Raw genomic sequence first — 14,859 nt, 5'->3', positions numbered from 1 at the left:
CAATAATGCCTTCGTGAAGTCTTTGTAGAACTTTCATTCATAAATGATGTCTGTTTCTCCTCTGAATTCCCATTTCCTTTATCCTATCTTAACTGTGCTTCTCACCACATTTCATCTTGATAATTGCTGTACGTATACAATTCTCCCTGATTCAATTTTAACTTCCTGGGTGCAGGGAGCATGCTCTTTTTCAGAAAAAAAAAATTCAGTGGAGGGCTTTATTCTCCTCTCATATAGATACTCAGTAAATGTTTACAGATTGAATGAATGTATTTTCAATACCTTTTTTCTGAATGTTGTTGACATTGTTAGGAAAACTTGTCATTAGTAAAGAGTAAACATTTCAGTATTCTAAGTGGTTAATAATCATAATTAAAATAACATAAGTGGTAAATATATTGAGTTACGAAGACTTTTGATGGATCCATGCTGTCACTGGTGTTATAAGTACACATGATTTTAGTATACTAATACTCACGTAACCTCTGCATCAAATGTTTCTGCATTTAAAATTAGGTTCATAAAACCTGCTTCATTTAACAGGTTGATAAAAAATTTCAAAGCCCTTTGAAAAGTTAATAGTGTTACAAAAAGGCCAAGATTGTCAAATACATAGTGTTTGAGATCTTACTGTTGTTATAATAGAGAAAAATATCCATGCACACATATCTATAAAGTCTTCAAAAGGCACATGAGAATTCTAGTATGTTTTGAAGAACTTTAATCATTGCTTTTGTTAGACAATTATTTTAAAATATCTTTGTGGCTAATAATGATGATGATGAAGATGATGGTACTAGTAATAATTTCTCTAGCCTTTTATAATTTATAGAATTCACATGTATTATCCCAGATTCAACTGTTCATTAGGGGAAGGGACTAGCTCTTTATTACCCTAAGTTACTGCTAAAACAAAATGAACAAACTTGCGAGTTCTATCTCTGGTCAGGGCACATACAAGAATCAACCAATAAATACATAAATAAGTGGAACAACAAATCATATATCTCTTTCTCTCATCTCTCTTTCTCAAATAAAAAAAATGAAAATGAACAAACTGTGAAGTCATTTTAATGCAAATATATTTAGTTAACATGAAATTAATTTACTGATCTTTAAAAGACATATTGAAATTTATAAAATACATTGTAAACTAAAATAATGTTATCTGTCAGCTACAATTGAAATTAAAATTTAAAAATGACAAGGGAAGTAGTTGAGGAAATTGAGCATTACATACATTCCTCAAGAAGACAGTGCTGTTCTTGTTGTCCCTTCTTGGCCGAGTTCATGACCATGGAGAGGCAGCCGGGCAGAGAACAGTCCGACTCTCACTTTCCCTTTCCATTTTGCCTACTTCCTGCACCCTCACAGGTCTGACAGTTGGGTGTTGGTGTCCATTGTCCCATGAGGGCCCTCAGAGCTTCTACAGGACTTAGCACTCAATAATAACAGAACACAAAATAACACATCAGCATGGGGGAAATATACAATAACCATAAAATCAACAGAAATATCTCCCCTTAGATGACCTGCTGTTTAGGTATATGATAATCAATATTTGCAAGCACTTTGCTGTGGGAAGGGCCACCCCTTCATCAGTCAGCTGAGTGAAAGAGCTGAAGAACCCTGAGGAAAAGAAACTAAAAGCAGGAAAACAGTGATTTCAATGGTTTATAAAAAATAAAACCCAATAGTATTTACTGAATGAATGAATGAATGAATAGATGAATAAGAGTACCTTCAAGAAGACAATATAGGGTATACACCCCAAAATGTGTATACACTTTAACAACTGATACCTCAGATTTGAGAAAATGAAGTGTATTTTAAACACTGCCTTTATAATTATTCAAAGTGTGTGTATACACCTTTTGGAACACCCTATATTTACATGCAAGAAATGTGAAATAATAACACAATGAAATTGATGCCAAAAAATGCTATCAGTTGGATTTCAGAGATGAGAGAAGATGTTGTAAGGAAAAGTTCCAGGAGGGCAGTGAACACACAAGCAAGTGAGTCAGTATGAGAAAATAACTTCATGTCTGTATTAGTTTTCTATTGCTGTGTAACAAATGACCACAAACCGAGTGGCCCAGAACACCCTGACCACCTTGCCTTGCCATGGGCAGGAGCCCGAGCATGGCTTGTCTGAGTCTTCTGCTCAGAGTCTTAAAGACTGAAATTAAGGCGCTGACTTGGTGTTCCTTTCTGGGGCTTGGAGACCTCTCCCAAGCTCACATGATTGGTGGTAGAATGCAGCTTTGAAGTTTTAGACCTGGGATCCCTGTTTTCTTGCTGGCTGCCAGCCAAGGACCTCACACATCCTGGCTCTGTGGCCTCCTTGCAACATGGCAGCTTCCTTCTTCAAGGCCAGCAAAGGAACCTCCCACTTCTTCCATCCTCTTTCAAAGGACTCACTGGATTAGGTCAGGCCCACCCGAGAAAGAAGTTTCCCTTTTGATTCACTAAAGTCAACTGATTAGGGATCTTACACAATTAAAACAATTTTTTATATTTTTTTCAGTTACAGTTTACATTCAGTATTATTTTTGTATTAGTTTCAGGTGGGCAGCATAGTAGTTAGACAATCATATACTTTACAAAGTGTTCCCCCCAATATTTCCAGTACCCGTCTGTCACCAGGTATAGTTATTACAGTATTATTTGCTATATTTCCCGTGCTGTACAAGGGGTCTTAATTACACCTGTGAAATCTCTTTATCTTTGTCATATACCTAACATAATCACGGGAGTGATATGGCTCCACTTTTTCCATGTTCTTCTGACTAAAAGCAAATTACAGCTTCTGTCCATGTTCAAGGGGATTATATAAGGGTGTAGGCCATTGCTGGTCACCTTTGAGTCCTGCTGACCAGTATGTTCTTTTGTAAATGATTCTTTTTTGTAAATTGTCTGACATGTTTAAAAGTGAAATTTTTAAAAAGTGATTTAAAGAATGGGCCCTAGGTGTCCGATGTCAGGCTAAGAAAAATAACTTCTCTGACATTAGAACTTTTACTTGCGTTTACTTAGGGGACCAGCTGTGGAAGGGGAGTGGAAAGGAATGAGTTATAATTAGAGAAACCCACCTCATCATTCTGATACACTGCAAGAGCTTCCTAACTGGCCTCTTGGTGGCTGGCCTTTCCTCTCTCCCATCTGCCTCTACTTGCAGTCAAGGTGATCTTTCCAAAATGCACATCCAATCATGTCACTACTGCTAAAATTACTTCTGCTGACTGTTAGATGGAACCCAGCTCTCTAGCCTGCTGGGAAAGGACTGCCATGCTGTTCAGCTTCATGTCCTAACACAGGCTTCACATGCCCTTCATTCACATGCAACGGAGGCAGTGACAGTAGGGGTATGAGGAGGGGGCAGATTTGAGAGACACTGAGCAGGTAGAATTACTTGGATGTGATGAGGGAGGTTGAGCCTGCTTCATGCATGGAAATAAGGAGTGCAGGTGCAGTAGCAGATGTGAGAGAGAAGATGAATCCAGTTTGAGGTCACGGTAGAAAATCACTCCAATGGACATGCTTGACCCTCCACTGGGTGCTGTGGGATCTCTAAAGGAAGCGCCAGGCATAACCTCTATGGAGATAAGAATCTATGCGGCATTCAGAAATTATGGATTCACAAGAGAAGAAGGGCAATAGAAGGATTATCCCCAGGGTTAGATTACAGAGGTTGGGTAGGTAAGATATTAATAGCTGAGTGGAATTTTCCCTACTCCCTGAAGTACCCAATAAAAGCAATGACAGATAACATTGCTTTTCATTGTGTCTATGGTTTCAATGTTTAGACACCAGATGAGGAATTCTGAAACACCAGCTAGGTGTCCTGCAGTTTAACTCAAGTCAATTCCGACTCTGTCTAACTGAAGGTAGCCTTAGATCCACAAAAGTACCCCCCACTCTCACTCTTTAGATGCCAATCACAAGACCAGGTTGTCACGTGTGCTTCTGACCAATGGGCCATAAATCAAAGAGGTTCCCACCACGTCCTCCTCGGGTATGATTAATTCGCTGGAGTGGCTCACAGAGCTCAGGAAAACAGTTCACTTCATTTTTTTATTTAAAAAAATTACCAGTTTTTTAATAAAAGGATATAATTCAGGAAAATCCAGATGGAAGGGGTGCATAAAGCAAGGTATGAGGAAGGGCACGAACTTCCTTGTTCTTTTTGTGCGCACCACTCTCCCCAAATTTCCACATGTCCAGAAAGCTGGAAGCTCTCCAAACCCGGTAGTTCAAGGATTTTTATGGAAGCTTTATTATATAGGCATGGTTGATTGAATCATTGGCTTTGGTGATTGAACTCAATCTTCAACCTCCACCCCCTCCCCGGAGGTTGGGAAGTAGGGCTGAAAGTTCCAACCCTCTAATCACTTGGTGGTTCCCCTGACAACCAGCTACCATCCTTAGGTTATTTAGGGGCTTTGCAAAAGTCACCTCATTAATGTAAACTCAGTTGTAGTTGAAAGGGCCTGGTTATGAGTAACAAGGCACCCGTTCCACCTTCATGGCTCTGAAGCATTTGAGGAACTGAGGACAAAAGACCAAATATAACAAAAGATGCCCCTATGGCTCTTACATAGGAAATTATAAGTTTCAGGAACTATGTACTAGAAGCAGTGGACAAAGACCAAATATGTATGTATGTGTGTGTATGTATGTATGTATGTATGTATGTATGTATATACATATATATAAATCTATATAATTGATTTCGAAGAGGAATGGAGAGGGAGAGAGAGAGAAACATCAATGATGAGAGAGAATCATTGATTGGCTGCCTCCTGCATGCACACCCCTCCTCCCCCTGAGCCACAACCTCCTGATTCATAGGTTGATGCTCAACCACTGAGACACACCAGCTGGGCAAATATATATTTTTTATCATAAATTGCAATGCCACACCATCTGCAATAAACATGATTTAAGGTGAATAGTTGAGGAAAGCTTGGAAATACCTGTGATGGGGATAGGTTAGATAAACATTTGCAATGAAAAACTTATAATTAGGATAGTTGGGTAAACTTTAATATAACAAAAATAATGCATGTTGACTCAAGTAAATCCTTGCTAACACAGCTTTTTGTGCATTGTCTCCCCTTTATAGACCATTGGAGCGATCCAGTGAAGATGTGGATATAATCTTCACACGGCTGAAGGAAGTTAAAGCTTTTGAGAAATTTCACCCAAATCTCCTTCATCAGATTTGTTTATGTGGTTATTATGAGAATCTGGAAAAAGGAATAACATGTAAGAAATTCAACTCTAATAGTATACTTTTATGTCCAGTTTATGTTTATTTGTGGTCATTCTGTGTGGATAGATAGCACATGGGGTATTTAAGTGCCAAATATTTGAGCTTCAACCGAAGATATTAGATTGACATTTCCCTCTACTTTGTTTATTCAGCTTCATGTAGACATTTCCTTAACTCCTTTGTTCACAGCATGTAAATGGCTCTTCCAGGTCAGCCCACATCCAGATGGAGCTGGAAGAACATACTGATTCACATAATTCATCTGTATCCTTAGAAATTCAAATAATTATTTTCTCTAACCCCAAAGCACGATAGTTGGTAGGATCTCAAGTAAAGATCAAAGGTCACTTAACTAATGCTGATAGTAATGTTTTGAAATTACCTCAGTGATATTGTCTATTTCAGGTGTGAATAAAGGGCAGGGAGAGTAAAACAAGATAGTTAGCTGCATTTTTATAAAAGTACTTTCTCCTTAAAAAATTAATGCTTTTCTATTTGTTGGATGCTTTATGATGCTATAACAAAACACTCCCATCCAACTGGCTTGAATAATCAATTACTTGTGTAAGAGGAAAAATCAATTACTCACATGCCAGAGGTAGGATGGCGTCAGGGTTGGCGCAATGACATTGTTCAACTCCCAGGTCCCTCCCATCTTTTTGTTTGTTGGTTTTTGCTGTATATCCTCAGGTGTTGGCCTTTGTCCTTAGACTTGTCCCAGATGGATCTAAGATAGCTGCTGCCATTGGAAGCATTACATGCTAATGCAAATCATCCTGCTAAAGGACTATTTCTTGTGACTCTTTTTCACAAGTCCCACAGCAGACTTCCTGTATTGGCTAGAGTTGTATCACAAGCCCATGTCTAAACCAATCGCCACAAAGATAATGGGACTGCCATGATTGAATTAGACCAATCTCCTTATTACCCCATTGGAGCTAGGAAGGAAACTCTTGCTCTGAGCACTTGGCCCTTGAAGGAGGGTGGAAACTTATATCTAATTCTTATATATATAATGTTCAGTTAAATAAGAGAAAGGGAGGGCATGATTCTGGATGGGAGACCAACAGCGTCTGTCACAACATCATTCTAGAAAATTTAGAAGACAAAGAAAATAAAAATCACCTGCAATTCCCAAACCCAGAGATTACTATTAACACTATGTGTGTATCCTTAAAGATGTTTTCCCATGTGTACACACACACACACACACACACACACACACACACACAGTCACACTTCTATTAAAACAATCATTCAAACATACTGTTTTCAAACATATTATTATTAATATCAGAAATTTCACTCTCTTGGGAATGAAACTCTATTTTCTGTTTCTTAAAGCCATTTTCAGTATGTTTTTTAAATTGATTTCAGAAAGAGGAAGGGAGAAGGGAAGAGAGATAGAAACATCAATGATGAGAGAGAATCATTGATTGGCTGCCTCCTGCATGCTCCCTACTGGGGATCAAGCCTGCAACCCAGGCATTGTGCCCTGACCGGGAATCGAACCGTGACCTATTGGTTCATGGGTCTGTCAATGCTCAGCCACTGAGCCCCACTAGCCAGGCTTAAAGCCATTTTCAAAATGAATCTAATATGATATATAATGTGAATTTGGTTGGCAACTAAAAATGTCTTTTGGAGCCAGAAGTTAAAGCCCTAACTCTAATATAAATCACTTGCAAAGGCTAGGAACAGCAGTTATTGGACAGGCCAGCTATAAACTCATCAGTTCCCCATCTGAAGCTTATCATTGCACTTGGTGGGATGCCATTGTCATTCTTCGCCTTTCCACAGCATGCCTTAGGGCAGCGGTTCTCAACCTGTGGGTCGTGACCCCTTTGGCGGTTGAATGACCCTTTCACAGGGGTCGCCTAAGACCATCCTGCATATCAGATATTTACATTACGATTCATAACAGTAGGAACATTACAGTTATGAAGTAGCAACAAAAATAATTTTATGGTTGGGGATCACAACATGAGGAACTGTTTTAAAGGGCCAGAAGGTTGAGAACCACTGCCTTAGGGAGTTTAGAGCAGCTTGTTTGTCACATTAAGTATGGCTCTCAGCGGCTTGCTGTTATGCCGGGAGCACTGGCCTTGTCAGAATCCAGCTGTCCTACGGAGTCCTCATGTGCTTTCTCATTGAGTCACTAGATCTCTGACTTTAACTATGAAAAGAATGTTAAAATATCAGATCATTCCATCTGATTATTTAGGTAGAATATTTAAAAGGATTGTTGGGTTTATATGAAAATTTTTTAAAAAGAACTTTATTGATTTTATCTTATTTATTTTAGAAGGAGAGAGAGAGAGAGAAGAGAGATAAGAGAGAGATACATCGATCAGCTGCCTCCCATATACACCCCGACTAGGGATCAAACCCAAAACCTAGGTATGTGCTCTGATTGGGAATCAAACCAGCAACCTTCCGGTGCAGGGATGGTGCTCCAATCAACTGAACCACACTGGCTAGAGCTGTATGAAATTTTTGAACCAGTGTTTCAGAATGACTTTCCCAAGTACTGGCTTTAACATGATATGGGAAATAAGGTTCTACCTAAATATCTAAAGGCTTCCTCTCTAAGAGTACAAAAGTAAAGCAAACTCAGGTTCAGAAATTCCTGATGAGAATTCCTCATTTCCAAGGAGCACTTAACTGCTAATGCCTGAAGTAGTGAATTTATTTAAAAAAAGAAGCAGGAGCAACCAAAAAATAACAGGAAAACAGTGATAATACAATCATTAAAACTTTTAAAGCAGATTTTAATTTTTTAAGTCATTCATTGCTCAGCTTCAAAGGGGACATTCAATCCTAAAAAACACTTTGCTTTTAATAGAAATAGACTTAAGAAATCGGGGCAGTGGTCTGGTTTTATTGAGTCAAATAACCTTGTTAATATGTACCCTATCTAGAATAATAATTTTCCAAGAATCATAATATAATAAAGTATCTTTAATATAAATTTCATAGAACATCATTCTTCTTAAATTCAAAGGACATATGGTACTCAGGTTATCATTCCTTATTACTGCTCTGTAAACATGAAAGTTACATTTAAATAGAATTCCATTTCATAGAATATTGAATAAATAGGATATAGCGTTGTTGATAGATGAGAAAAAGAAAAATATGTCATGTTCTTATGAGAACAAGTAGAGAAAGAGTCATAAGCTCAGCTAAGTTCAAGTCTCACTGGTATCATAATCAGTGAGAAACTATCAGGTCATACGGTAAAACCAGCATAGTGACATTACTGTTTCTTTTCTAGTATTTCGTCAAGGTGATATTGGCACAAACTGGTATGCTGTCCTGGCAGGGTCTCTGGATGTAAAAGTATCTGAGACCAGCAGTCACCAGGTAAGATGCCTTATTTCTTTTTCTTTTTTTTTTTTTAAGTAGGACTTATTATTTTTAAATGACACATTATCCCTATGTCTTCTATGCCATCAAATTACATTTCAAACCTCTTTCCTCTAGTATGAAGTTCAATTGTTTGATGAATTTCTTTATCAAATTACTCAAGAAACATGCACACTGAATGTCTTCTGTGATTTGAGTAGGTGCCAGGTGTTGGAGCATGAAATCCAGGAGCCCTTGCCTGCCTTCCAGGAGTTTGCTGTCTATGGGAAATGCAAACAATTCATTTTCAATGTGATAAATTGCTGTTGTGTAAGGTGAAATGTGAGCACAGGGGGAAGGAGAAGCAAGTCTTACTAGGTTTCTCCTTAGAGCCTTCCTCCACCTGGTGTCATGACTTTTCTGTCCTAGAAGTGACTCCCCTGTGACCTTTTAGGTGCCCCAGCCATGCGGGAAAATGTGGTCAATGCAGCCCTCTTACAATTTCTCACTATTTCTCTACCTCGTCTTTCAAATGGAGGAGGGCCAATGATGACATTTCCCCCTAAAGTGCAGCACTGGCTTCCTTATCTTCCTTAGTCACCTCTGAGGAGCTTGGCATCCTAAAAGATAAAACTCGTGTTCTCCCCTCCCCACGCCACACTATTTGTGAATATTTAAAATTAGATTCAGTCTCCTTTCACATCTGCATTGACTCTTACTCCATCATTAACCATCATTAACCAGCATGTACAGAACCTTCCCATTAGGAGCCAAGGACCTTAACTCTCAAAAGAATGGCCCCTAGAAGCCATCGTCAAGCTTCAGTATGAAAATGGTCCAAGTTTTCTATCCACATATTCAGGACTCAAGCTAAACACAGAGGGCAGAGAACTGGCTAATTGTAAAATCAGAACGAATTATCAAGAAAAATCAAAGAAACAATGAAAGGGACAAATAACCTGTCGCTGGGTACCATGTGTAAGACAGTGCCTCTGAGCCTTGTTCATATGTAGCACACGTCCGCTGTGAGAAATGTTCATGACATACTAAATCTGAGATTTAAATTTTGTAGGGACTTACGTGCCTATTGGAGTTGCCGGTGTTGTACCTATCTAAAAACCCAAACGATTGTTGGTAAGGTGGACTTTTGGAGTTTGGAATATAGGTGCCTGTGTTCCACCCTTTGTTAGATGGTTAGAGTCTCAGGCCAGTGCCAGCGTCCTGTTTAACCCATAGCATACTTTTTCTACGCATCGATGCATTGAAAGTTCCATTAGACATTGCCTGGAACCTATACCCCCTCTACCCCCGACCTTGAGAGTACTTCCCTCTTGCCCTCTCTCACAAGGCCAGGTTTCTCTTGGATTTCAGAGAGGGCCAAGGTGAGAGGTAGGTTTTGATTCCTGTAAGCTGCCTCAGTTTCCCAGTGGCACTGAGAAGAGCTAGCGAGCATTTCTTTGGTATCTGCCACGTGCTAGGCAGTGTTCTAAGCGTTTAACAGGTGTTTGCTTACCCCTTTACTCCTCACAGTAACCCTCTGAGGGAGGTCATGTTACTGTTCTCATGTTATAGATGAGGACACTAAGGCCTGAGTAGTTAAATCACCTGCCCCGAGTAATGTATCTAGAAATTAGGGAAACTAAGATTAAAACCCAAGCAGTCCAGCATCACAACATATACTCTTAGCCACTGCCCTACACTAATTGACTCAGGAGAAGGATGCCAAAGCTGCCCACCTTCTGCCTGCAGACTGCTGTCCTGGGGGGTACCCTCTGGGCCTTTTGCTCAGAGCTGCTCCTGATGCTTACCTTAACCCCGTCTCCCTGGTGTGGTTGTACGGAAGGGACAGGGCCTGGAAGACGATGAGTCTCCTTGCTTCTCCAGGTGGTCTTCAATGAATAATGATGGAGAGGGGTGGGGAGCTGAAAAGGCAAAGGGAAAGAATATGAGAAAGAGGAAAAGGGTGAGAAGGAAAGGAAAACAGGGAAGAGAGATGAGGAAGGAATAATAATAATTTTGAAAAGGCAAGGCAGATGTACCTAAGGGATGATTAATCACACCAGCAGTGATGTGCTGACTCAGCAGATGTTAAAAGCTGTGTGAGATTTTGATGGTATTAAAATAGTGTTTGACCAGGGGCTCTTGGACTATTGCCCTGGACCAATTATCTCTCACCATGCAGTCCCAGCAAAGAATAGCTGAGTAACACTTTGTTATTAGCTGAGGCTTTGTTTTTTTAAATTTTAACAAACTTTTAATTCTAGATTTTAGCTGTGGTTTTAACCTCAAACCCAATGCTGAGAACTTTCCAAAGCTGGGCTTGACCATCTCTTAAGTTGTTGGAATTATTAGCTTTATATCAAAGCTGGCTTCCTGCCTCCCCAGTGTACGTCACCCCTCAATATCCAAGGTTTTCTGGATTGATTTGTATAGTCACTGAGACATAAGGATGATGAAGCACATTGCCCTCTAATCCTCCAGCACTCCAGAGAGTGGCTGGAGGTAGACAGAGGGCCCGGCCTTTTAATCAGCTCTGATGGGCAGGACATGGTTTCAGCCACAGGGGAGGAAGAAGCTAAGGAGAATGAGCAAGATGGATGTACCCCATTCCATGGCAAATTGCTTGAAAAGGAGAAACAAAAAAGTGATTTCTATCTGAGCTGGCCTTTTAATGGGTTCTGGGTCTCTGCCCTCTAGTGGCGTGGCCAAGTCAGAGTAGTGCCTTATATTAGGGTTCTCCAGAGAAGTGGAACCAACAGGAAATAGACAGGTGAAGATTTATTTTAAGGAAATTGCTTATGGGATTGTGGGGGCTGGGAAATTAAGCATTTGTAGAGTAAGCTGACAGACGGGAGATTCATGTAAAAGGTGATGCTGCAGCCTTAACGCTAAAAGCTGGAAACTCAGGTAGAGTTTCCATGTTGCAGTCCGGAAGCAGAATTACTTCTTCTTGGGGAAACCTCAAGGGAAATCTGTTTGCTCTTAAGGCCTTCACCCACATTATGGAGGGCAATCTGCTTTACTTCAAGCCTACTGATGATAAATGTTAATCACATCTAAAATATTTTTATGGCAAAATTAGACTGTCTAAGGAACTGGTTACCATGGTTGACATATAAAATTAACCATCATATTCCCCAATGGGAGAACAATGGGGTTGGGTGATGGACCATAAGGGGAGAAACAAAAATGACCTGGAATTTCTATTCCTAGAGATCAGCAACAACATTGCTAAGTGCCTTCATTGTGTCACACTGTGCTAGGGGTTCTGTGAACATTAATGACTTCATCTTTAGGCATATATGTCCTATTTTATAATTGAGCTTGAAAATACCTATGTTCAGCAACATAGGTATAATTTTTCCTGGACCAAATTAAAATTTGAATTAAGGCCTGACATACTCCAAATTTTATGTTACCAGTATTTCTACTGTTCATGCAGGAAAAATGGTGGGCATGGGCAGTAAAAAAATGAGAAGGAGGAGGCGGAAGAGGAGGAGAAGAAAAGTTGAAAGAGTCTAAGAATTAAGGAAAGAGGAAAGAGATAGGGCAGAGTGTCTTGCTAGCTTACCTCTTCATTTTCATTCCTCAAGTCAATACCTGCCCTTCATGTCTGTCTTATCTGAGTCAGAACTCAAAGGAAATGGTGGTGATAAATTCTCAAACTTATCTCTGAGTTTCAGCCCCTCATTGGGGTGTTAGTTGAGCCAGAATGGTGAGAAAAGAGCAGGAATAGCTAATGGTAATGGAGCGCCCACTATAGGCAGTTATGTGTAGAGCACTTTACAAGCATTATTTCACTACACTGCCCTCTCCTGTTTAGTGCTATTAGTTTCATTTTACAAGTAAGATGCTAAATGACTTGCCCAAGGTCGCACAGCCATTAGGTATCAGAGCCAATTCTTTGTGATCCTAGAGCTCAAGTTCTTGATCAGTTTGGTTGTACAGCTGCCATCCAGAAGGAATAGTGATGTGGGGAGAAGGAGCTTTTCCCTTACAGCTCCTGCAGCCACCCTCCTGCATTTCTGATTCCAGCTCAGAGCGCCACACCTTCTCACCTGCAAGCCCCGTCACAGGTGTTTCCTCCACCTGAGACATGCTATTGGGGGCGGCCCACTTCCCATGGTCTGCAGAAACCCGTGGGATGTGGGCCCTCCTTCCACCACCTTTCAGATTAGGAGGCACATAGTGAAATGACCATGTTCCATTCCCTCAAAAAGCTCCTGGGTTAGAGCATGGCGTAGATAAGTATGGGTGATAAGGGAGGGAGATTGAGGTACAGTATGTACAAGGTAAAGGTGAAATGTTAGAATTAGTGTTGATGGGATGTATGGGGAGTTGAGAGAAAGGGAGGATCCTGCCATGAATGAAGAGGTGGATGGCAATGCCATTAATTGAAATAAGGAACACATAATGAAGAAGAACTCTTCACAGATTCTGGCATATTGTTTTTATATTATATATTTATTAGGTGATATTGATTTGATGGAATTTCTTCTAAACAAAATCACCCTATTTCTTTTATATAGTTATAGGAAAATATAACTTTCAAGAATACATAGAACATAAATATTTGTCTCATAAAAGTCATATTACCTTCCCACCATTTTCAATGCAATATCACTTTTTGTCCCTTCCCATCATCCCCTTGTACTTTTTTGCTCACTGGGTTAAGAAAACACAGCTTCTTGCTCTCTGCATGGCTGGTTTGGCATGCTCTTTTTGAATTCTTTGGGCTCTAGGTTGAGGATTACACATTCCTTATTGATGATATCCACCGAGCATAGTAGTAGTAACTCTCATCATTTACAAAGCGTTTCACTTGCATGCTTTTGTCTGAGCCACTCTTTGAGGTGGACCCAACTCTGCTAGATTTTGCTCAAGTCACAGCGCAATGAGTGGTCTGCTCAAGACGGCTCGTGGGGACCCACAGAGCTGGAAATCACCGTGATTTTTGTACCCAGTCAGGCCCTGCCTTGCCACCCTTAGCAGTGGCCAGCATGGGCTCCATTTGCCTGGGGCATCTGTAAGGGGCCGACAAAGGGATCTTATCACAAGCACCTCCAGTACCAGGGGCGGTGGTCGTGGTGTGTTGACCCTTCTTTGCCCCCTTAAGTCACTGACGCCTAAGGTTCTAACAGAGAAGGCCACCGCTCCACACTGGGAGAAGTGTTCAAATACAGGCGCCGGGTGAGTGATGATGTCAGCGTCCGGCCTCTCCTAGGCGGGAGCACAGAGGAAAAGCTGGTGGGCTGCGGAGAGCCAGAGGGTTCACCTCCCAGTTCTGTTTGGGGTGACCACCTGGTCAGTTTAGGACCACAAGCCTGCCAGCCGGGAGGCAGACCTGGCAGGCTGAGCCTGCCTCCCCTGCGGGTCTGCCTCCGGCTCCAACGAGCCCACCGCGGTCCGAAATCCTGCCGAGCTGGGTCAGAGCCGCCTTCCTCTCACACAGCCCGGCCGGCTAACTCTCTGTGCTGCTTCCCCGTCTTCTCTTTGCCTGAACCTCCTGCCCCCCCCCCCCAGCCCCAGGCTTCAAATATGGCCTGGAGTGAGGAACACCAAAGCCCCTGGACCAGGAGGGGGACAGTGGGTCCTGCCTCTTGGAGACCCACCCTGAGGGCCGGTGCTGGGTGCTTTTTTTCCTTTGTGATGGCCTTGAAACCATGTTTGTGATAGGAATTCTGAGAAATTACACATAGATTCTTCTGCTCCTATGATTTTGATGAAATTTTATTAATTTATTTTTTAAATCCTCACCCGAGAATATGTTTTCATTGATTTTTAGAGAGAGAGAGAGAGGAAGGGAGGGAGGGAGAGCAAGGGAAAGAGAGAAAGGAACATTGATATGAGAGAGAAACATCAATCGGTTGCCTCCCATACATGCCTCAACCGGGGATCGAACCTGCAACCTTTTGGTGTATGGGACAACACTCCAACCAACTGAGCCACACGGCCAGGGAAAATCTGATGACATTTTAAAGATTCCTACCCTTGCAAATAGCTTCCTACAAATCATATTGATTCTGCTACTCCATAAAACGAAACCTACTTCAGAAACACTCTTACTCCCTGTGCCTGTGTAATTGTCAGAGATGCCTCCCCCAGCTTCCCACACACTGCTCCTGCCTTGGCCAGTCTCTCTCTTACCCCATGAAACTTAGAATGCCCAGCAGAGGACTGTTCACACACCTCTTCCCCATCCCATAGTGTCCCAACCGGGCTCACATAACTTG

General features: G+C 41.2%; 1 protein-coding gene across 1 annotated transcript in view; it reads left to right on the top strand.

The window, feature by feature from the left end:
- The window catches only part of RAPGEF4 (Rap guanine nucleotide exchange factor 4), a 263,242-nt gene that overhangs the window by 34,130 nt on the left and 214,253 nt on the right, over positions 1–14,859 (top strand). The window contains exons 2-3 of the mRNA XM_081095641.1: positions 5,129–5,271; positions 8,556–8,644. Coding sequence (XP_080951767.1) covers positions 5,129–5,271; positions 8,556–8,644 — 232 coding nt within the window. The remainder of the gene's footprint in view (positions 1–5,128; positions 5,272–8,555; positions 8,645–14,859) is intronic.

The sequence above is a fragment of the Myotis nattereri genome, assembly GCF_964212035.1.
Source record: "Myotis nattereri genome assembly, chromosome: 7".
Lineage (NCBI taxonomy): Eukaryota > Metazoa > Chordata > Mammalia > Chiroptera > Vespertilionidae > Myotis > Myotis nattereri.
The sequence above is the reverse complement of the archived record's forward strand: the minus strand, read 5'-3'. Positions and strand labels throughout refer to the sequence as shown.